The following is a 23,825-nucleotide window of genomic DNA, read 5'->3' on the forward strand; positions in this document are numbered from 1 at the left end:
AAATCTATATTATAAGCCTCTTTTGGCTACTTCCAGGTGAAGTGGGAGAGCTCCGGCCAGCAACTGTGTAATGCAGGTGTGTATACTGTGACATGCTCTGGTAATAGTGAGTAGTATTGTCCTTTGTATCGATTCTAATTTATTCCTATTTCTTACTATGGCTGAGTGGGTGAACCATGCACCGGCTCCATAGGTGATAACAGGTAGGAACATTGCAGGGTCTTTCTTTTGAGTCCCCAGTCTGTTCAACTGATCCTGGCAATCATATCTGCATAATTTCTCACTTTCTTCGCCAAGTAGATCAAATGGGGATAAAAAGTTAATTTTGAATCAAAGACCACTCCAAGATATTTTAGTTCTGTTACCATATTTATAGTGGTTGTGTTAATTTTGATTTGTGGACGTCTTCTTATGTCCAAATTGCCTTTTAGAAGTACTTGTTTGGTTTTTTCAGGGGATATTTTGAGAATGTGCATTTGTGCCCACTCCTGCAGCTGCAAGAGGGCAGCATTTGATCTTTGCTCTACAACCACTCACGTGTTACCTTTTACAAGGAGAATCATGTCATCTGCAAAGGCTAGGCTTTCCACGGGGTCCAGATCCAAGACCAGAAATTCGTTCCAAAAGAAAGAGCCAAGGATTGAACCTTGCGGGCAGCCTTTATTCACAGGGCATGCCAATTCCTGGAATCTTGTGCATACTGAGACACTTCTGTCTGTAAGGTAGCTGTTTATTACCTTATAGAGGTTTTGTGGGGCATTTGCCTGGCAGAGTCTCCTAAAGACACTAGGCCACCAGAGTGTCAAATGCCCCAGCAAAGTCAATGGAGATTGTCAGCATATATTTCTCCTCCGTGTTTTTAACTGTTGTCAGTAGGTGGTGCATGGCATCCTCCATAGAGTTGCCCTGCTTAAAACTATACTGATTGTTGGACAGTGCTGTGAGCATCTGATCATGGATGGCGTTGTGAGCGGAGAAAGGTGGTGGATGAACGTGGCTGTCACCATCTTTCTTGCATTGTTTCTCAGCCAACTGGAGAGCAACAGTAGCATAAATCAGTTGACGTCCTGACTGTTGGTAATGCTATATCGAATTTTCAGTTTGGCTTCAAGAAGGGTCATTCGACCGAGGAGGCAATATTGACATTAATTAATCATGTGAAGTCCTCTTCCGAGAAATATGTTTTGGTTGTGTTTGTAGATTTTGAAGGTGCTTTTGACTCCGTGTGGTGGGAGAGTGTTCTGAGTGTTTTGAGGAGGTCTGGCTGTGACCGGTATTTATATGGAGTAATACGTTCATATTTTAGAGATAGATTGGTAAAGGTATGTGCGAAGCACCTAATGTATAGCTATTATGTAGGCCGAGGATGTCCACAGGGATCAGTGCTGGGTCCAATTTTTTGGAATGCCGTACTGGATCAGTGGTTGCAGAAGTCTCTAGCTATAAGTTGTTTCCGTGTGGCGTACGCGGATGATTTGATTGTGGGGGTCCCAGGTGGATCTAGAATTGTGTTGGAACATAGAATACAGGAAGTTTTGGTGGACCTTGCTGATTGGGCTGCCTTGAACAAGTTGAAAATTTCATCCACAAAAACTAAATTCATGGTATTTAAAAATCATTTTAATTATAACCGCCCACCTAGAGTAGTGTTAAACGGAAGGCAAATTCCTTTTGTGTCCAACATTAAGTACTTGGGGGTGATACTGGATGATAGGATGAGGTTCCATTTACATGTTGCACATTTAAATGACAAAATAAAGAAGTTTATTTACTCAGTTGTACGAATTTCAAGAAGAGAATGGGGTCTTAGTAAAAAAACTATGAGTTTATATTACAAGACGATCTTTTTACCAATTATTGCTTATGCTGCCGGTGTATGGATTGCGGATGTGTTCAAGGCCAGAATCCAACGTAAGTTAATGTCGTTGCAATGTTCTATGATACTGACTTATTTGTATGCACCACGGACTGTCTACGGTGGCACTTCAGGTGATTGCTGGATTGTTACCTCTGGATTTATATGTGGTCTATAGAGGAATGATGTATGCGATGCGGAAAGGTATTCCTGCACAATATCTAGGGATGTCATTGAATCTTACAGCTACAGTTAAGGAGGAGAAACTTCGAATTTGGACTGAGTTGGGCAGAATATGGAGAGCACGGTGGAGTTCTTCAGAGGTGGGAGAGATAACCAGGAAGATCATTCCTGTGGCAGATTTTGCCATTACTAAACCGGTGTCGTCGTGGTTCTGTCCGTCTATGTATACCAGTTTTTTGCTAACAGGTCATGGGTCGATCAGAGATAAACTGTATTCTCGAGGGTTGGAGCCGGATCCATGGTGTTCTTGTGGAGCGGCAGAGACTTGGCAGCATATTTTGTTCTCTTGTCCTTATTATAATGCTGAACGGTGTCTTTTGGGAAAACAGATAGCTAATTTTAATGAAGATAACGTACATAGATTGGTGCAAGGAGTTAACAACTTTTAGGCCTTACAAGAGTATGCAAATGCTGTGTTCCCTAAAAGATCTATCATACGAAACCTCACGGACATTGAATTGGCCATCTACAACTAGAATCTTCATTGATTGCATCAGGGCTTGGGAGTTTCAGACCTGGAAGCTTTTGGTCGGGTCTGGGGCTCCTGGGCATGGACCACTTAAGTGGTTTTTTTTTTTTTTTTTTTTGTTCGGCTGTTCAGTTCTTGGGTTTGGGCGGCCCAAGGCTGGACAGCTGGCACTCAACAGTCTAGCACTCTCTCTGTTGAGTGTTTAATTGCGCTTTGGCGCTTCAGCTTTTAAAGACAGAACCAGGTCTGGCTCCACGTGCCAGGGACCGGCATCAGATTGCAATTGAAGAGTTCAGCTGCTTTCTGATGGCAAAGTGACCTGACATAAACAACATACTACACTCACAAACATCTCTCTTATATTTACTTTTATTCTTTCCTATTCAAAATTTCTTGTTTATACACTTAACTTAGCTTAGATTATGAACTTAACTTAACTTAAAATTTTTTTTTTACTTTACTTCTCTTTTCAAAAATATGTTTTGTCTTCTTATTTCTTAGCTATCTTTTTATTTATCAGGTCCACTTTACAGATTTTCTGTTTTAAATGATTTAGGTGGAGATGGGCATTTGCCTGGGAACCACCCTGAACCAGTACACACACACACACACACACACACACACACACACACACACACACACACACACACACACACACACACACACACACACACACACACACGTCCATGGACCGGCGAGGAGCAACAAACGGCCAAAGACTGGAGGACTACCTGGGTAACTCCCCCATTGGAATTCTCAATTAGCCCAACAACCTCCCCACTTTCAGCAGCACCCTTTGGGAAGCTGTCATTGACATTTCTCTGGCTACAAGAAACACAGCCAGCTATATCTCTGACTGGACGGTTCAAGATGATTGGCCGACCTTGGACCACTGAGCCATTACATTCAGGATCACAAAAAATCACAATAGACAACCCATTTCCAGAGTAATGTAACATAGATATGCAATAGAAAAAACAAACTGGGAGATGTTCAGGGGTGCCCTGCTGGAAGTGGTGGAACAGCAGCAGCAGAAACTCAAGAAATCTCAAAATCCAAACCTTCTTCAAAAAGAGATCACCACCCTATTAACACAAGTCTGCAATGCCACAATTAAAAGGAAAAAACCTTCTCTGGGGGCAGTTCCCTGGTGGAATGAGGAGCTTCGAAGGATGAGAAAGGAGGTACAAGCCAAACGGAAAGTGTACCAAAGGGCAAGAAGATCCTGGCCTGATGTTGGAGGTCGAAGAACTTAAACAAGTATATCGAACGGCAAGAAACGGGTATACGGAAAGAATAAAGAAATGAAAGCAGCAACTGGAACAACTTGTCTCTTACGTGGGAAATGCATACCCCTGGGGGGGGTGTACAAATCACCACAAAAAACTCCCCAGGGGGGAAGTGAACACTGCTATGGAAACCCCACAGGGAAACCTAACCACCACCCAGATGGACTCAAATATCTTAAACAATGTTTTTCATCCATACATTAATCCAACAACAACCCAGCAGCAAGAGATCTGCAGAGAAAATGAAACCTATCAGACTGGACAAGTTGAACTGCAGTTCACACAGGAAGAACTGCAAGCCGTGGCAGCTCTTATCAAGAGGAGAAATGTCTGGGGCCCGACTTGTTCAAGCCTGAGATTGTGAAGAAGGTTGTGGAACTTGCCCTGGAGCTGTTGCTGCACCTATTCAATCTCTGCCTGCACACTGGCACCTTCCCGGATGACTGGAAGGTTGCAAATGTGAAACTGATCCTTAAACATCCAACAAAACCACCCCATCTACGAAGTTCATACAGGCACATAACCCTATTGTCTGTATGCAGCAAGCTCCTAGACTGTCTCCTCCATGTACAGATCCAGAGCCACTACGAGAAAGCAAACCTAATATCACCAAACCAGTATGGCTTCAGATTGGAGCACTCCACGGTTGATGCACTTCAGGTGCTGCTCATTCGAGCCTGCCAAGCAGACAGGAAGTACTTCCTGATGATTGCAATAAATTTTGCAGGGGTGTTCGACACCCTATGGTGGCTGAGCATCCTCCGCAGGCTCAGACAAGCAAATGTACCGGACAATGTTTTATATCATGAAAAGCTACCTCTCAAATAGGGTGATCACTCTGTGTAATGCTCCTTATCAGAAACCCACAAGACAGATACACTGTGGCTGCCTCCAGGGCTCGGTCCTGAGGCTGACCTTATGGAACTTGGTGATGGATGAATTTCTATACATTGACCTCGGGGAAGTACGATCACAAGCTTTCGCTGATGACCTCATCCTGACTGTGGCTATAAATTCCACGGCCCCAGTTAGAGACCTTCGCAAACCATGCTCCAAATCTTCCAGGACTGGGCAAAAATGCATTGCCTGACCATATCACCATCAAAAACAAACTCTATACTTCTTAAAGGAACTCTCTGTATTACAAGACCGCCACAGATTAAAATTGGAAACATGACTGTAAAGTTGTCAGAGCAACTCAAATATCTTGGCATAGTACTAGACAGAAACCTTTCTTTCCAAGCTCATCTCAAATACATCAGAACCAAAGTAAGAAACTGTACTGCCATGGTTGCTAGGGTCTCCCTTTGGGACTGGGGTCTCAACCAGTGAACCCACTGTATTACAAGGCTGTCTTCAATCCTGTGATTATGTATGCAGCCAGAGTTTGGTTTAGCAAGGCTATGTGACTGCACTAAACAGACGAATACTGGATTCTACTCAGTGCACAGTCTTACTCTCCATCTCTTGCTTGTGCTGCACTGTGAGTTCTCATGCCCTCCAGAACCTGGAGGTGGTGAGAACAGGAATGATGTATCATCATTCTAAGACAGTGTCTTAGACCTGCTTGGAGTTCAAGCTGAATCTAACCAACAACCAAAAAATGGAGAAGAGAAGACATCAGGCACACATGCAGTGGGTGTGGCTGGACAAATTCAACCAAGGAGGACATTGCCAGGAGATTCATTTCAGATATCAGCAGAGTATGGCCAGAATCCCTGACATGGTTTTCTCCAGGCCTGTATTTCCTCCACATATTTGCTTACTGGTCATGGTGCAATAAAGATGAAACTAACATCCTTTGGCCTAGAAGAGGACTCAATGTGCTCCTGTGGAGGAACTGTGAACTGGGATCACTTCATGCATGAGTGCCCCATCTCCGATGACCTCCGCTGCCAGCTCATCACAAAGCTGACTTATATACCAAATGGCAAAGAAAACCACCTACTAGATACTAAAGAAGCGTGTCAAACTCTCATGAACTGCACATAGCAGCTTTTCTCGAGGAGAAGACAATTAATCACAGCAACGTGATAACACTCTCAACTAATTGAACCCCGGGGGGCACTGATGGTACTGGAACAAACAGGAAAACTTGACCATCATTACCATCATTGATGCGAACCACCATCCATGCTCCAAAGATGTCATCCCACTATAGACAACTACTAAGTGAAGAACAGCTTGCCCAGGAACCACCACCAAAATGTTCCAAAACCTATGAATAGAGACAACCTACGAAAGACAAAAGGTTCATATACTACTGGACTTGACTCTGACGGATGTGACCAATAACACAATTTCCTAAATGAAGACTTCAACCACATGGACTGACAACATTGCCATCGTGCCACTAGATGTCAACTGCTATTCTTGGTCACCTGGCATTCTGAACTGGTTGCTCTAACTCGGTTCACTTTAAAACCCCCTCCCCTGGTAGGGAAGGGAGGGGACGGGTTTCTGTCTCCTCCCTTCTCTGCCACCCCCTTGATTAGACCGGGGTTTGAGCCCGTCACCACCAAATACGGAGAATGCGGAAAGGTCAGCGAATGACCACCACGTATTCCCGGAGCAATATGGCCTTAGTTGCTAATGCTCCTAAAAACCAAACAAACTGCCACCCCCTTTCTCCTGGTGGGACTCATCCCCACTGATCTTTCTAGGGTTGCCTTCCCTATCATCCCTATACTTTTACCTGTTCCCTCCCCCTTCTTGAGCACACGCTTCTTGATTAGACCGGGGTTCGAGCCCGTCACCACCAAATATGGAGGATGCGGAAAGGTCAGGGAATGACCACTGCATATCCCGGAGCAATATGGCCTTAGTTGCTAATGCTCCTAAAAACCAAAAAACAAACAAACAAACAAACCCCCTTCTTCAGTCTTCACCCCTGCAGTAACTGAATATATGCATTTTTTTTTTTTATAAAGGCCCTTGCCACATAAATCTTAGGAAATTAGGTGGTAGGGCCTGCCAGAGTACCTTACTTCTAATGTGATCCTTCTATGTCTGACCTGCCTCCTTGGGGCAAAGTGTGGGCAATGGGGGTCCCACTAGGAGCCCAATGGCTAAAAGGTCAGGGGAACATCACAACATGACACTACCCAACATAAACATATACCATACACTTTTTAAAATCTCTGGCCTTCACAGTGTTCTGTATTTCACAGAGTACACAACATAGAGATGGGGGGAACCCCTTGGGCCATTAGATAATGAACACTTTCTTTACACTTTTTTGTCCATGGACACAGCATTACAGGAGATTTAAATATCATTACAGATTCAATACTCAGATATATACTGGTCCAAGGATTTAAATTCAGACCTTGCAATAAAATCAATCTGAATACCTTCAAGAAACAACTCTATCAGGACTTATTAAACCACTGCTTTCGCCTAGCACATAAACATAACATACCTATAGAAGCATATCATATGTGGATTAACAATATATTCACATTATTAATAAACAAATTTGCAGCACAAAGTTCAAATGTATATCCCCCGAACATGGTCAGCTTCTATAACCTAGCTAAACTAAAAAAAAAAAAAACTGATAGAGATACATGAGCACTTCATCATTACACCAGTAGATAAAGCATCAAATAACTATGCTTTTATTTGCAAAGCATTTTATGCTTACACCTTGAGAAATGAACTTAACTCAAGCAATATGCAGGGCCGTGCCAAGCCATTTTAGTACCCGAGGCAAGAATGAAAAATTGCGCCCTCCCCTAAAATATTAAAAAAAAAAATTTTATTTAAAAAAATATGACTTATTTAATATACATTTCTGGTACATGTTTTAATAAAAAATTAAAATTGAGCTTATAAAAATGACAACCTGTGGGGCAACAACCCCAGATAGCGCAGGTGCACAGAGCTCGGTATTTGTACAGTGGTGCGACAAAGAATTTTGTCTTTCAAAAGCAAGATGATAAATGGATTGGAATAATCAAAACATAAAATCGAAAACATTGGCAATTATTTAATCTTTCTTTCTTTTGGTGCCCCTTTTAGCTTTTAGCCTGAGGCAAGAGCCTCGTTTGCCTCGGCACAGCTCTGGCAATACGTACAAACATATATCCAGTTCCTGCAGTATTATCACAAAAAAACTTATAGCCTTTAACAAAAAATTAAAACTGAACAATAGTAATTACAGGCTACCATATATATGCTTTATACCCAAATTCCATAAAAATTTCATAGGATTCAGATTTATAGCCTCATGCAAGGATAGTTATGCACACAAACTGGGCAAAACTCTTAAGCACCTACTACAACCCTTGTTAAGCATCATACCAGACAGCAGAATATTAGGTACCAACCAGCTGGACCAAGGTATTTTTGCACCCTGGGCAGAAAGATTTTTTGACATCCCCTTTACTAAGGATATATATATATATATTTTTTTTTCATGATTTCTAAAATTTGGCACCCCTTAAAGAATGGCATCCCGGGCAAGAGCCCTGTTAGCCTGTGCCTTAATCTGGCACTGCAACCGACCGGTATCGAAAGCTTTACGGAATGGTAATATTTCTAGTATACAAGCATTTGACTTCCATAACTTATTACTATTGACCAAATCAAGGTGACAGTGCTTAAAGATCTATACACAAAATATAGACAGAATATAACCTGCAATATTCTGTTCAATCTACTGGAACTGCTTAGTAAACCTATGTATCTCTAATAACTTTGTATATGATGGTAATACGGTATATCAACAAATGATTGGAACACCTACGGGAAATCCTGCTTCATGCATAATAGCAAACCTATATCTATATTGGTCTGAAACCTCATTTCCACAGGAACTTAACATTTACAGGTATATAGATGTCCTCATAGTAATTAACTGCCTAAACTTCATCATGGAATATGGACCCTTATATCCCAATGAGCTCAAACTGGAAAAAACAAACAGTGATACTACAGCCAATTTTCTGTATCTTGATATTACTATAAAAAACTGCAAAGCTACCATCAAACTGTACAACAAACTTGATGCATTTAATTTTTAAAGTAGTCAACCTCACACAGTGGCATTCTAATATATCTAAAGGAGTGTGTGCCAGTGCTATTATTATTATTATTAGCCATATAGTGCAAGGAAGCCTGGTGCCTCTGTGGGCAGGAGCAGCAGTGCATAGCACACGCTTCTTGCTTAGACTGGGGTTCGAGCCCGTGCCCACAAAATACGGAAGATGCGGAAAGGTCAGGGAATGACCACCGCATATCCCCGGAGCAATATGGCTGTAGTTGCTAATGCTCCTAAAAACCAAATAGGAAACAACAACAACAACAACTAAAGATAATATAATCAGCCATATTTGAAGCCATTACTCCTTAACTACCAGGTTTATAAATACAGGCCTCGAATAACGAATAGGATGCATTCCACGAAATTACTTCGTTAAGCGAAACTTCGTTTTCAGAGGTAAAAATACTATGGCCAGAATAGGGATACATTCCTACGTAAAGAAAATGAAAAGCTTTTTTTTTCGAACAAAGAAAAGTGTTATTAAATAAACAGTCAACTTACATACAAAGTGAAATCACATTTTAAAATATGAGTCTAAAGTTGATTGCTTATGCTTTTTTTCTCTTTCATTTAACAATTGCCTATACGGAGTTATTGCATTTAACACTGATCGCTTAACAATAAAACTTCTTCCTAAATCAGGATCATTTTCACTAAAAAAATTTAAAAACGTTTTCAATGTCATTTAAGCACCTTTTTTAAATCTTTGGTTGTTAACACTTTTTCGGCAGGAACTTCTTTAACTTCGTCTTCATTATCTTTGTCTTCGTTGCTAACAAGGTTTTTCTAAATCTTCCACTGAAAAACCATCATCTTCTGCATTCAATAAATTTCTAACATCCTCTTCATCGACATTTTTGAAACCTATTGATTGAGCCATCTGGATAACTTCATTTCTAATTTCTTGGATGTTATTTTCTTCTTCTAGTACAACTTCTGGCCATATTTTGTGCCAAACTCCATTTAAGCATTTCTTAGTGACTTCTTTCCAAGAACTATCAATGTTTTTAATGGTGTAGTTTTTCCAAAAAGTTTTAACTGTCATTTCCTCTTTATCCTCTAGTTCAGTTAAATTGCTTAATGTTCAAAGCAGATAATAAGCTTTAAATGATGCTATTACTCCCTGATCCAATGGTTGAATCAGGGAAGTTGTGTTTGCTGGAAGAAACACAACTTTGATAGGAATGCATGTGTCCAACGTGTTAAGATCAGTAGGATGTCCCGGAGCATTGTCTAACAACAAAAGAGCTTTTTCTTCAAAGTTGTTTTTTTGACAATACCGTTTTACTTCAGGACAAAAGTGGTTAACAAACCAATCAGTAAATAACTCCTTGGTAACCCACGCTTTTCTATTTGCTTTCCATATTACAGGTAAATTCATTTTTATGTTACCTTTTAACACCCTCGGATTTTCTGAATGGTAAACTAATAACAATTTTAATTTATAATCGCCAAAGGCATTTGATCCAAAGAGTAACGTTAAACGGTCTTTGGCTGCTTTGAACCCAGCAGCTGATTTTTCTTCAATAGAAATGAAGCTTTTTGTTGGTAGCTGTTTCCAGAACAAACCGCTTTCGTGAACACTGAACACCAAATTTGGTGGAAAATTTTCACGTTCAATTATTTCGTTTAGTTTTTCTGGAAACTTATTTGCAGCTTCTGTTAATTTTACACTATGAATCCTGGCCCGTTTTTTAAATTTCTCGAACCAACCACGAGAAGCCCCAAAGGTTTCCGTAATTTCTTCAGTTTGTTTAGATTTCAGGTGATTAAACTGGAATATTTTTTTACTAACCTATTTTTCACCTTAACAAAGTTTTAGCCTCGCTTTGTGAACTATTATAATTCTTAATTAGCCTGAGCAGTTTGTTCAGCATGTATTTAATTGTGCTCATCATCACACATATTCATATATCTTTTAATCATTTTCTTCAACGTTACCACTTTTTTCCCCCTGATCTCTAATACCAGGCACCACTTGTGTGCATCACACACAAATATATGCGTGGATGGCGCATCTCAGCCATTTTCAGTACTACACGGTAATGGGTAAGTCACTCCAGTTTTATTCTTATTTTTCGTTATTAATTTTTATCTTTACTGCAGTTTTTCTGGCTTTCTTGTTTCTGTAAGGTCATTCATGTTCTATATGCTCTACTTATAATTATTGGCAAAATTTATTAGGCCCATTCTTACCGCAGGCGCCTCTGTAGCCAGGTGGGCAGGAGCAGCAGTGCGTAGCACATGCTTCTTGATTAGACCGGGGTTCGAGTCCGTGAGCCACCAAATATGGAGGATGCGGAAAGGTCAGGGAATGACCACCGCATATCCCGGAGCAATATGGCCTTAGTTGCTAATGCTCCTAAACAACAACAACATTCTTACCGTAGAATTCAAATTCGTCCATAATACGTGGTCATACAGAATGTGTCGGAAACAAGCAAGAGCAATGCCGTCTTTCTCATAATTTCGGGGAATAACCTCTCACGAAGACATAGAAATTGTGAGTAACAGGGCAGTATGATCTTATTTTACCTCCATATTATTTTAGTCCTCCTATCCTATCTTGATTTGTCACTTTATCCTATTGTATATCACTACATTTCTTATTCGTTTCTTCTAGTTTACTTCTTGTGTATACTGTAGATTCAGTAGTACTTCTACTTCGCACTTTCTATATACAGCAGACTCTCGATTTACCGGGATCGGTTTAACCGAGAAGCGGATTAACCGGGACACTTCAAGACTCCAAAAAAAAAAAAAAAAAAAATCAACCAGAATAGGTGTGTTTTGCAAGTCATAAATAAGTGACAAGCAGGGCGTTATAAAGTCATCATTGGGCTATTATTATCTTGCAACCACCACACTCAAAAAAAAAAAAAGTTTAGTGTGTTTTAGTGCGTCGCTTTGATTATTCTGTTTCGTCGCACCGCAAAGAGAAAAATTGTTTCATTATTTATGTCAGGGATAACGAAAATTTTTTTTTGTTTAGAAATCGCGAAAATGATGGGTAAATGCAAACGAGGTGCGCTTTTAATTAAACAAAAATTTGAAATTATTCAAAAGTTTGAAAACGGTGCATCCGTTAAATCTCTAAAGAATCATTATAATGTTAGTGACCAAACCATACGCGACATTATAAAAAATAAATGGAAGCATCGTATTGGACACGCGAGTAGTGTGTGGTAAGTTTTTTATCTATCGCCATATTTTTTACGTAGGTTGCTGAACATTTTTGGATGTACTATACTATAGTAAGTCCCCGACTTACGTAACTTAGAACTTATATTAATATTTTTTTCTTTTTTAGGATTGTAAAATTTAAAACAGAATAATAATAATAATAATAAGCAATCAATAAAGACGATCATGGCATGCGGGATTTGGAGTCACAAGCTTAAAAATAAGAATGAAGAAAAGATTTTTAAAATTTTTTAGGTTTTTTTTTTTTTATATGGCCGAAGATTTCAGTGAAGGGGACACAATTTCACCATAATAGCGTAAAATCCCACAGAATTCCAGCTATCGGTATTATCGCAAATGAAATACAATAGAGTTTACTACCCTTTTTTAATTAATTGCAGTAACAGAAAAGCCCAATAACCTGGAATGTGCAAATTATTTTTATTGTTTTATGGTAGTGACCTCCAGAAAGGTGTTTTAGTAAAATGTGAGCTCGCGTGGGGTGATAATAGTGAGTTTTCACCTTAACCCTGTGAAATTCTTTACATAAAATTTCATTTTGATCGTTGTCATGGTGCTGACTAAGTGAATAAGTGACAGCGGGACTAGTAAATCTATCAAAAGAAAAAAAAAAAGGAAAGCAATCAAATCGGATGAGAAAATTAAAATAAGGATGTTTGAAAATGTCAAACATTAACAAGTATCGTGCAGAATTTAGATTTGTCAGTGTCAACAGTGAACACAGTAATAAAGGAAAAAGACAGAATATGAGAAACGGTGAAGGGATCGGCACCAATGAAGTCAACTATGATAACCAAGGCTACGAAATACATATCATCTTTTACTGTACAATTTCTTCCTTTAATGGTTTCTTTTCTTATGTGCCACTCCAGCAACTTCACTGCTGGCCCCAGATAGTTTTTAATTGAACTAATTAAAAATTTATAACTTTTTTTTCATTCTTCTGAGGATATTATGTGGTTTTTGTAATTTTGGCATATCACGTTATAGGAGCAATATTTTATTAGTCATTCCCTAGTTACGTAAAACTCGATTTACGTAAAAAGTCCTGGAACTTATGTCGGGGACTTACTGTGTATTTTTGGATTAACTGGGAATTCGATTATCTGTGATTTTTATTTTACCCTCTATCCCGGAAAATCAAGAGTCTACTGTACAACTATTTGTACATTATGGTTGTAGGCTACGTTTGCTTAAGCAGTGTCCCTGATCCATAATACCTATTATTGTTATCATCTTTCTGTTTTACTCCAATCGCTCTCTCCTCGCTTTACTTATTTACTTACTGCTATCATTGTTATCTTTCCGTTTTATTCCAATTACTCTCCACTCTTATTTACTTACTGCTATTATATATATATATATACAGTTCTTTACAAATACCTTCAAATTTTGTGACACATTTAAAAGTATTTCAAGATGTACTTTTGAGTGCAACTTGTGATTTATTCCTTTTCCATAGATTAAATAATAATAATAAATTCTTTATTTCATAAAAAATGTATAGGACTTGATGCATTACCGAAAATCGACAGAACTAACGTAAGTTCGTAGCCATCTACCAACGTAGTTGAATTGGTATCATTTTAATTAAATCATAACTGGGTTGTCACTATTTCAACACTAGGGTACCTGCCCATCCACTGATGAGAAGCCAGTAAACTTCAGAATGGTGCTGTCTAGGTGGTGGTATCCACCGAGAATAAGTAAATTAGTCTTTTCCACTGGTGAAGTGTTACATATTCGAGGAAGTGCTTAAGCAGTTTCCCTGAAGGTATTCACAATATGAGATATGATTAAAATTATGCCAATTCAACTGCTTTCGTAGATGGCTACGAATTAAACTGATGCCATTGCACTAAACTATACAGGGTGTCTCAAAAATATTGGTACAAACATTTAGGGGGAGGCAGGTAATGTCTGAAGGAATGTGAATCGCATAGGAACCCATAACCAGAAACGTCACCGTAAGTCAGTACACGGCGCTGTTCATCAGTTCGCAAGAGGGAAAATTTCTGGTTTACTCATTCAAGCAGTAGTCGCTGCACGAAGAGCATGCATTGATATACGAACTGTGAGCTGGCAGACATGCACCTAGTGTATGGATTAGCAGAGGGCCCACACAGTGTGCGCCCCCATGCGGCACAATATCGCTTCACAATAAATTGTGGGCAGGTATGGTCGGTGACTTAGTCGGCCCATACCTGTTACCATCCCGCATGAACTCCACTAAATATTGGATCTTTCTTGACCAAGTTCTACCAGGGTTACTTGATGTTCCAGCAAATGTGAGACGCAACATTTGGATTCAACATGATGGGGGCACCTGCCCATTATGGAAGGTGTGTTCGTGACCATTTGAACAGACGTTTTGGGCGTCGATGGATTGGCCGTGGTGGATCCGTTGCCTGGCCCCTACGCTCACCTGATTTATCGAGCCTTGATTTCTTTCGTGTATGAATTGCCCGTGGAGACGGAAATGGATCTCGTGGCGAGACTCGGCTGTGCTGCTGCTACTGTCAAAGAAACTCCAGGTGTGTTTGACCATGTCCGCCAATCCATGCTGCATCGGTGTCACACATGCATCGCGTCTCATGGTGGAACCTTCAAGCATCTGTTGTAACATCATGAAATGCATCCATCTCGTACTCCATTGTTAATATTATGTCAAATAAATGTTTGCCACTAATTACTGTCTTGTGTCATTTCTGCTTCTTGTGCCTCTGCTACTACTTTCCCGTGACGTTTCCGGTTATGGGTTCCGATGCAATTCACATTCCTTTAGATGTTACCTACCTCCCCTAAATGTTTGTACCAATATTTTTGAGATACCCTGTATATTAGTCATTCTACTATGTAGCATGAGGCTCTTGCCCTAAAATACTGTATAGTCTAAACTAGGAAAAAAAAAACAATTTATTCCTTTTCCATAGATTAAAAAAATAATAATAAATAATGAAAGGACTTAATTTGAATTCTTCTGAAGTGCTGATCAAAAAAAGCAATTGAAAATGATCCTGAAGGACATGTTGACATGTCAAAAAATGGATTTTCATAAGATTTTAGAGAATAGTAACAATTCATGATTTTAAGTTATTTTTAATTCTTATAAGTTAAAAATTAATAATGCTCAGTGAATTATCTATAGTAATATTCATGGTTTTTTAAATTTATTTTTTATTATATTCATGATTCTTAATTATGTTATTTTGAAGGTAGAATAAATATTCCCAAAGAATGACTAGTATTGCTCTGGAAGAATACGAGTTGCTGGGGGATCCAAGGTACCGTTCATATGTATCAGCTATTGATAAGGCTTTGAAAAGCTTTGAATATACAAGTGAATGGGCAGATTTGATTTCTGCTTTAGGAAAACTCAATAAAGTAAGAATTTATTATTACTTTCAACTTGTCTCATCATCCTAACTGCGCAACATATTTGTATTATGATTATTATTATTATCTTTTCAAATATATTTAATAAATAATTTATAGAATATTTGAAAGAATAATAAGCTGTTTTCAGAGGTATCTATTTACAAGAATATTTTGATTTGGAGAATTTTAAAGAAATTTTGCTCAATTCGAATTTATTGCTATTACAAGTAATGTAATACTCTATTTCATTGTAAATTTTACATGAAGATTGTTAAAATGTAAAATTATTTGCTTGTATTGGCAATTATGAGGGGAAGTTAACATGTATGGTTACTTATTTTATCTGTCAGTAGCAAATGATTGTATTGGGCTGAAATGTGGGAATTCATTAGTATATGGCCCTCTTAATAGGCAACATATACAATGCAACATATGAGGAATAGATTATTTTGCGTGAAAAAGTAGTTGGTCGCAACTCAGTAATAGTGCTGGGTGTTTGTTAATAAGGTGTGAGCAGTTATTCACTTTCTATGGATAAAGCACCCCACAACTAGAAAGCTACTAGGAATTCAAGCTATTTATGGTCCCACTGTCATGTCAGTGCAACATATGAGGAAGTGGTGTTGCAAGTTTGCCAGTGGTTAGATGGCCATAGTGAACAGCAACAAGTATGGACATCCATTCGCATCGTCTAAACATGCGAAAGGCGTCAGGAAACATATGTCTCTTGTGCAGTTAGAACATAGATTTCACTTTTCATGTGGAACGTTGTGCATAATCAGCTGGGCTACTGGAATATCTATAGCAGATAGTTGTTTCACCATTTTACTGATAACCACAATACATGCCTGCATTGCTTACCATGCAGCGATCATCTTTTAAGAGCAGAAAAGATGATTACTTGGTACTGATGATATTATGAGTAGGATATCTGAGGATATACTCAATAGTTACAGGACAATATTGGGAAAAAGTTCTGAGTTAATAGTAATAGCAGTGGCAAATGATGCAAGAAAGTAAGCTTAAATAGCATCAGCCAAAATAAAAAAAAATTCATCCATCTGTACGCACCAAGAATTTGTGTAGATTTTCCTTGAATTTATTCAGCCTGTCCACTTCCACAAACACAGATGGAAGCCTGTTCCAACAATCAACCACCTGCTGGTTGAAGGCAGACTTCTGCACTTCTATCCTGCAACCATCCTTCCTCAACTTGAATTTATGCCCCCTCATGTGTGTAGTCTCAGCAAGTGGAAGAATACCATTAACATTCAGCTTACTCAATCCAGTCAGGGCTTTAAACGCCTCAATCAGACCTCCCTACAGGTTCTTGGTCTTGAGACCCTGCAATTTGCAGAACTGAAGGCTTTCTAGGTAAGAGCAGCCAGAAAAGCTTTCACCTTTCTAGGTAAGAGCACCTATCCCTTTTGCTACTTCACCAGTCTGGTTGCCCTTCTCTGCACCTGTTCCAGCAGATCTACGTCCTTCTTAAAGTGAGTTATTTAGACCTGTATACAGTACTCAAGATGTGGCATATATACCATGGGCTTATACAAAGGGATAATCACCTCTTTATCCCTGCAAACAAAGTTTCTGTATATCATTAACAAAACAATTACCCCCAGGTCTTTTTCATTCTTCGCTAACCCAATATTTTGGTGGGAATTTCGATTTTGTAACTTTTATTCGGTCCTTTGCCTCATTTTTCAAGAATGGATGTACAGAACACAACCAGTCTGTATCCTTTTCTTTGTCAACTAATCCAAACTCGCTGCAAACATTTCGCGAAATCAAGTTATTCCTGTTTTTAAATCTTTGGCGCTAGCCACTGCTACATTTGAAGTTGCTAATTCCATGTTGCTGAGCTAGATATTTTGCTTTTTTTCTTGCAAAATCGAACCTGATATTGGCAAATTAGATGCATACATTTGTTGGTACCACTCAAAGTTTTGTTTCAAGCTCTTCTTGTTTTGCACCACAAATTTGTTTCCTGTTTTTTATTGCTGCTCCAGTGTTCCCCAAAGTCATGCATTTCTTCAACAAGATTTTTTCGGTTATTCATTAATTGTAGATAAAGTAGGTAAAGGGATGTTGTTTTTGCTTTGTTCCATCCTATCAGCCCCTTGTATAATTTCCAGGCTTAATTCCATCCATTAAGTTTTTTTGCCATAACACTGCTAGATCAGATTTAATATAAACAAACTGTAAATTAAAGTTTGTTTATATTAAAAAGACATCAGCACAGATAAAATGGCATAAAAAATATGTAGCAAAAGACTATGAACTGGTGTAGCAATTGCAACTGACCTTAATTCTATGAAGAGGGGGGGGGCAGTGTATGTAAACAACTTAGAAAAGCTGTTTTTATTCTTTTGTTAATTTAACAGCTCAACCTTCACAATAAAATTTTTTAGAGTGCACATATGTTGTAGCTACCATAAACTGGTTTTGTTTACGCAAAAGTGAATTCTAACAAGTCAGTGCCATCCTTCAGGAAGCAGGGAACCTGGTGGCTGGAGGCAATAATAAAATCAATAATCGGACAACCTGTGCCAAGATTTATATTAAACATACAAAATAACGATATTTATTTCTCACAGGCAATCAAGTCTTGAAGGTTGGAAAATGTCATATCTGACTGCACAATTACCCTCAGGTCTCTTTCATTCTCCACTACCTTTAGAGTGGTACCACTCTAAAGGTTGGTACCTCTCTTGGATTTGCTATTGTTAAACTTTTCAGCCCATCTGTCTAATTTTTCTAGATCTTGTTGCAGTAGAATACCCTGGTTACTGTCATTGACCACCATGCCACCCTATTTATCGTTGGGCCTCTGAAGATGCAAAAATGATTTGGATGCCACAAGGGAGGGAGGTTTGGAATGATAAAGACACTGGTTATGGATAAAACTACCCATAAATCTTCCATTGAGTGGTAATGTTGTGTTGTGTTCCTTCCTTCCTTCAAAGGAAGGTGTCGGCCACATCCTTTGGGAAGACAGTGCTTGACCTTGATCTTAACAGAGCTTCAAAATTTGAAGTTCTTTATTCAGAGATTTCCTGAGAAAAAATTCCTGGAAGTAAAATTGCATGATATGATTGATGCAATTGAGCAGGATGAAGGCAGACTTCTTGGCCCTGCTCCATATGCAGTACTTTATATTTGTCAATGATAAACTTCAGCTGCCACCTCTCAGTCCATCTGCCCAACTTTCCTAGATCATTTTTCAGTAGCGTACTGTCATTAGTGTCATTAAGCTACTGAACAACCCTGCCAACCTTCATATAGTCTGCAAACTTAGACATTAAGCCTGATATACCTTCATCAATATCATTAATAAATACAGAAAACAACAATGGACCCAACACTGAACCCTGGGGGACTCCTAATAACATTAGTCCATGAAGAGCAATGTCCATCGATTACCACTCTGTCTTATTGCGGTAACATAAATTACCTTTATGTTATTAGTTAATTAATAAGGTACTTAATTTGTAATTAATTGGTATTGGAATAATTAGTTATTTACTTTTTACTTCTGTTAATCACAGATAAAGAAAAACAATGCAGTAATTTAAGAAATAAAAATGTAATATGCTTGAAATGTAACACACTGTATACATTACATAATTTATTTTTTAACTGTCAAAGATATAATGAGTGAACTCATTCATAAATTAAAGCATTAAAAGCAATTCTTTGTCAAGTCTAAAGCATTTTTTTTTTTTTTTTTTGAAAATTAAAATCTAATATACATTTGCCAAGTTACACTGGCTAACATATTTAAATTTTTTTTTTTTTTTTTTGTTTTTTCTCATATTCAAATATATTTTGTAGTACTTAACACAAATTTGACTTAAATTTTGTAATCACAACTGTTTTTGAGAAAACATTTTTAGTTTACCAATTCATTATGAATAATTTAACAAGCTTTAACAAAAATGTTTTGAGCATAATATGTTGTGAGCCCCTTTTCCACTTGTATATGCTGTTCCCTGGCTTCCTTCTCAAGTGTCCAGCAATTGCTTTATTTTCTACTATCATTTATGTAAAGCCTTAAATGTAAAATAACTAATATTTTCAAAACTTTAACAATGATGGGAATATTTTGAAGCCATCTTTCTAGGCACCTCCATAGCCAGGTGGGCAGTAGCAGTAGTGCGTAGCACACGCTTCTTGATTAGACCGGGGTTTGAGCCCGTGACCAACAAATACGGAGGATGCGGAAAGGTCAGGGAATGACCACCGCATATCCCTGGAGCAATATGGCCTTAGTTGCTAATGCTCCTAAAAACCAAATAACAACAACAACCATCTTCTTAATTTTTTTTTTTTTTTTGGCTGTTGCTGTATAACATGGGTGGCGAACAAGTCGATCATGGCTTTAATTTCGGTCTATTGTGGAACTGCAACACACTTCTGATGGTCAATTCATCAAAGACACCTTTTTAGAAATAACAGATTCTCATTTTGAAAATTTTAAGAACAAAAATGAAATTAAAAGTGCTCTTCAAAAATGAAATTAAAAGTGGTCTTGATATATTTAACACATTCAAAAATTTTATTGAAAAAATTAAATTACCACTATTCAAGCCCTTATCAATAACAACAGATGGAGCTAAACCAATGACGGGCCATCTTAACGGATTCATCGCATTGTGCCAAACTGATGATGATGAATTCCCAGATTTTTTGAGTTACCATGGTATCATCCACCCACAAGTGTTAGCTAGCAAAAGATTAAATACTAAAAGTGTTACAGACATAGCTTTCAAAATCGTGAATTCCATCAGAGGACAATCTTTTCAAAGGAAACTTTTCAAAACCCAACTCGATGAAAATGAACCAAATTTGATATTACACACAGATATGAGGTGGCTGAGTCATCAGAGTAAGTTTCTACAAAGATTTCAAAATTTGCTGAATGAAATTAAAAAATTTGTTGATCAAAGGGGAGATGATTATCAGCAGCTACAAGATATGGAGTGGTTCTGATCTGGCTGTTTTGGCAGATTTTACCAGTAAATTAAGTGATCTAAATTTGGAATTACAAGGAAAAAATAAAAATGTGGATGACATGATACTAATCATGTCATCCACATTTTTATTTCTGCATAAAAATATCAATTTTTGGCAATGGCTAAGGACCTCAAAAAAAAAAAAAAAAAAAAAAAATGATCATTTTGCAAATATGCAAGATCATTTACAAAAATCCTGTTTTTGAATTTAATAGTGAAAAATGTGTTTCTGAAATTGAGAAAGTTGTCGATGATTTTAAAACAATTGAAGACATTGTTCAATATATTTCTTATCCATTTAATGTCAACTTAGATAAACAAATTGCAGAAAAAATCGTTGGGATTTTTCACATGGGGAAATATTACTTGAAAATGAAATGAGTACATTGCAAAAAGATATCTTCCTAAAAGCCAGATCATCAGAAAACGACTATTGGAAATATGTATGCCAAGAAAAGTGTGCAAATGTAAAAAAATGCAGTGAAATTTTAAATTGCTGTTTTGGTTCCACATATCTATGTGAATCGGTCTTTCCGTATTTGAAACAAACAAATATGAAGAATTACTCTACTCTTATGGACTTGCATACAGAAGATTCTTTACGGTTGGCCTTATCACAGTATATCCCCGATTTTGAAAGCTTGGCAGATGACATGAAGATACAAACTTCACATAAATTAAAAATTTAAATACGTATGAATTTAAAATAAGAATTCTGAATTGTATTTAATTTTAAAATTTATAAACAACATTTTTCAATATGTGTTGATTAACTTTTTTAACTATGTGCAATGAAATTCTTGAGATGGTAGATCACAGCACATTTTGAAGAAAAAAAGTAATCCCATCACAAATTAAGTTGGTCACCCCTGCTGTATAAGCTTTCTTTCTTGCATCATATGCCTCAATTAATGCTAATTGGGGAGAAAAAGTGTATTGAAGAACTTACTTTATCAGAAAAAAAAAAAATTTTTAATATTAATAATGTTATCAGTGTATTTCAAAGAGACTGATAACATCAGAGTAAAAAAAAAAACAAAAGTGAAATTTTTTTGTTTATTTTAACTAAAATTCTCATCTGTTATTACTGTCTGTTTTCAGGTTTTACTAAACAACATAAAGTATTCAGTCATTCCACGAAGAATTATAATCAGTAAACGCCTGGCACAGTGCATGCATCCAGCTTTACCCAGTGGAGTTCATCTGAAGGCTCTGGAAACATATGACATTATTTTCAAATGTATTGGCACAAAAAGACTAAGTCAGGAATTATTTATATACAGTGCCGGCTTGTTTCCTTTATTAGGTCATGCTGCAATGAATGTCAAACCTACATTATTGGCAATATATGAAACTCACTTTGTTCCTCTAGCAGAAAAGCTAAGGCCTGGTTTAAATGGATTTCTTATTGGTATTCTTCCAGGGTTAGAAGAGGGATCAGATTATTATGAAAGGTAAAGTTATAATTTGTGTTAGCTTTTTTGTTTAAAATGAGAAATTTTTGTTTTCAAAAAGTAATATAAAGTAATACTTCAACATTTTTATTTTTTTTTATTAAAATAGTTATCCTTATGTTTTTGAATTTGAGATTTCAAATATAGTAATAATAAAAAGAAAGTAAAAATCTTAGTAGAATTAACTACAAGTAAATCTAATAGATGTCTTAGGTTGTCTTAAGTGAAAAGGATCTCAAAGCAGTTTCACTATTCCTTAAACTTGCTGATAGCATCAAAGTATTTGGCTATTGTGAAATTTTTAAATAATTGTTTTATCATTACCAAGTGGTATTGCAGTATGAATAAGCAAATGCTGTATCCAAAATTTTTTTTATGATTTGCTGCCAACACTGATGCAGCAGTAAACCAAATACTGAATTCTTCATTAAAAATATAATTTATTGCAATAAAAAAATTAAAATGAAAGTGTGGTATATGTTAAACAAATATTTTCAATAAAATATACTGTTAAAAATCTAATAAAAATACATATCATACAAATACATATGGAATATGGTAGTTTTGATGAATAGACACTATCTTGATGATCCACATTCATAAGATAGGCAACCCCTAATGGGATAATATAATTGTTTATTCAGATTGTCTGATTTTTTTTTTTTAAGTTGGGGTACAGTAAGTTTTTCTTTCTTTTCTTCTGCTGTCATTGCAATTATTTTTCTTGTTTGCCCTGATAATCTTGATAATCCTGTAGCATTTACCCTACTAAGCATTTATTAGACAGGAATCCAATTTTAGATTGTTGCTCCTTTCAAAGGTCTCTGCTTCATTAGCTTGACTAAAGTGTCCCTCACCCCAGTTGGTGCTAATAATGGATATTGATAGCACAACCTAGGAAAGAACTATTAATCTACTCTCTCTTTCTCTTTTTTTCCCCTGTACCTCTTGGTATAGACAATGTAAGAAACAATTGGTTCCCCATTTTTCTGAAGAAACGCAGTGGTATATCACAAAATTCCTTCAGTTATGAACTTTTTTTGGAATTTTTTCCAACCAACAGAGTTTAGGTGCAGGAGTTCTCCTTCATAATGGAAACATTTAGCTGATTCAGCACACTTAAAACAAAAATACAAAAATATTAGGCTTCTTTTGAGAAAAAATCAGTATAAGGCTCATAGTAGTTGTGCAGATTTTCAAGTTATTGATCTGCTGCTTGATAAACAACTTGGTTACACAAAAATACCTTGCTTTCTGTGCAAGTTGGATAGTTGAGCAAGAAGTGAACATTGGAAAAAGAAAGTGTGGCCACTAAAATAGTTTCTGACACCAGATTCAAAAAACATTAAAGACAAGCCACTAGTAGCTTTAAACAAAGAGAAAAAAAAAAAAATTTTAAACTAGTAGATTTAAACTGTATGTCTAAAGTTAGATTTAATGAAACAGTTTGTCATTAAATTGCTTAGCAATGGTTTATTATTGCAGTATTCAAAAACCTTAATTAAAATTTTGAATTTATAAAAGGTGAAAAGAAAAAAAAAATTAAGATGAAACTTTAAAAACATATCCTAAGGAGAAAGAAGTGCACAACTTTTTTTCAGGTCGTCGTCTATAAAAGAAGAATTTGGAATTGTGTGTTAAAAACCAATTGTGTATTAAAATGTCTTAACATTTTAACAATTTTAGTAATAAATTCAGAAATATATGGGAGGGTCTGTTCCAAGTTTATTGCAATGATCTGTAGTAGAACTGTGGAATTGAAAGTAATAACCCCTGACAGAGACTGACAAAGCATATTCTAAAAATTTGAGGATCCGTTTCCTCCTTGAGTAATTCACAAAGCATGCTTTCATATATATATATATATA

The 23,825-nt window shown here is 37.0% G+C and overlaps 1 protein-coding gene across 1 annotated transcript in view; it reads left to right on the forward strand.

Annotated features, from left to right (window-relative positions):
* Positions 1 to 23,825, forward strand: part of LOC150091387 (protein DOP1A) — a 519,845-nt gene that overhangs the window by 19,096 nt on the left and 476,924 nt on the right. The window contains exons 2-3 of the mRNA XM_090390176.1: positions 15,323 to 15,491; positions 21,605 to 21,957. Coding sequence (XP_090246302.1) covers positions 15,345 to 15,491; positions 21,605 to 21,957 — 500 coding nt within the window. The 5' untranslated portion in view covers positions 15,323 to 15,344. The remainder of the gene's footprint in view (positions 1 to 15,322; positions 15,492 to 21,604; positions 21,958 to 23,825) is intronic.

The sequence above is a fragment of the Mastigoproctus giganteus genome, chromosome 1 (genome assembly GCF_048544385.1).
Source record: "Mastigoproctus giganteus isolate SK-2022 chromosome 1, ASM4854438v1, whole genome shotgun sequence".
Lineage (NCBI taxonomy): Eukaryota > Metazoa > Arthropoda > Arachnida > Uropygi > Thelyphonidae > Mastigoproctus > Mastigoproctus giganteus.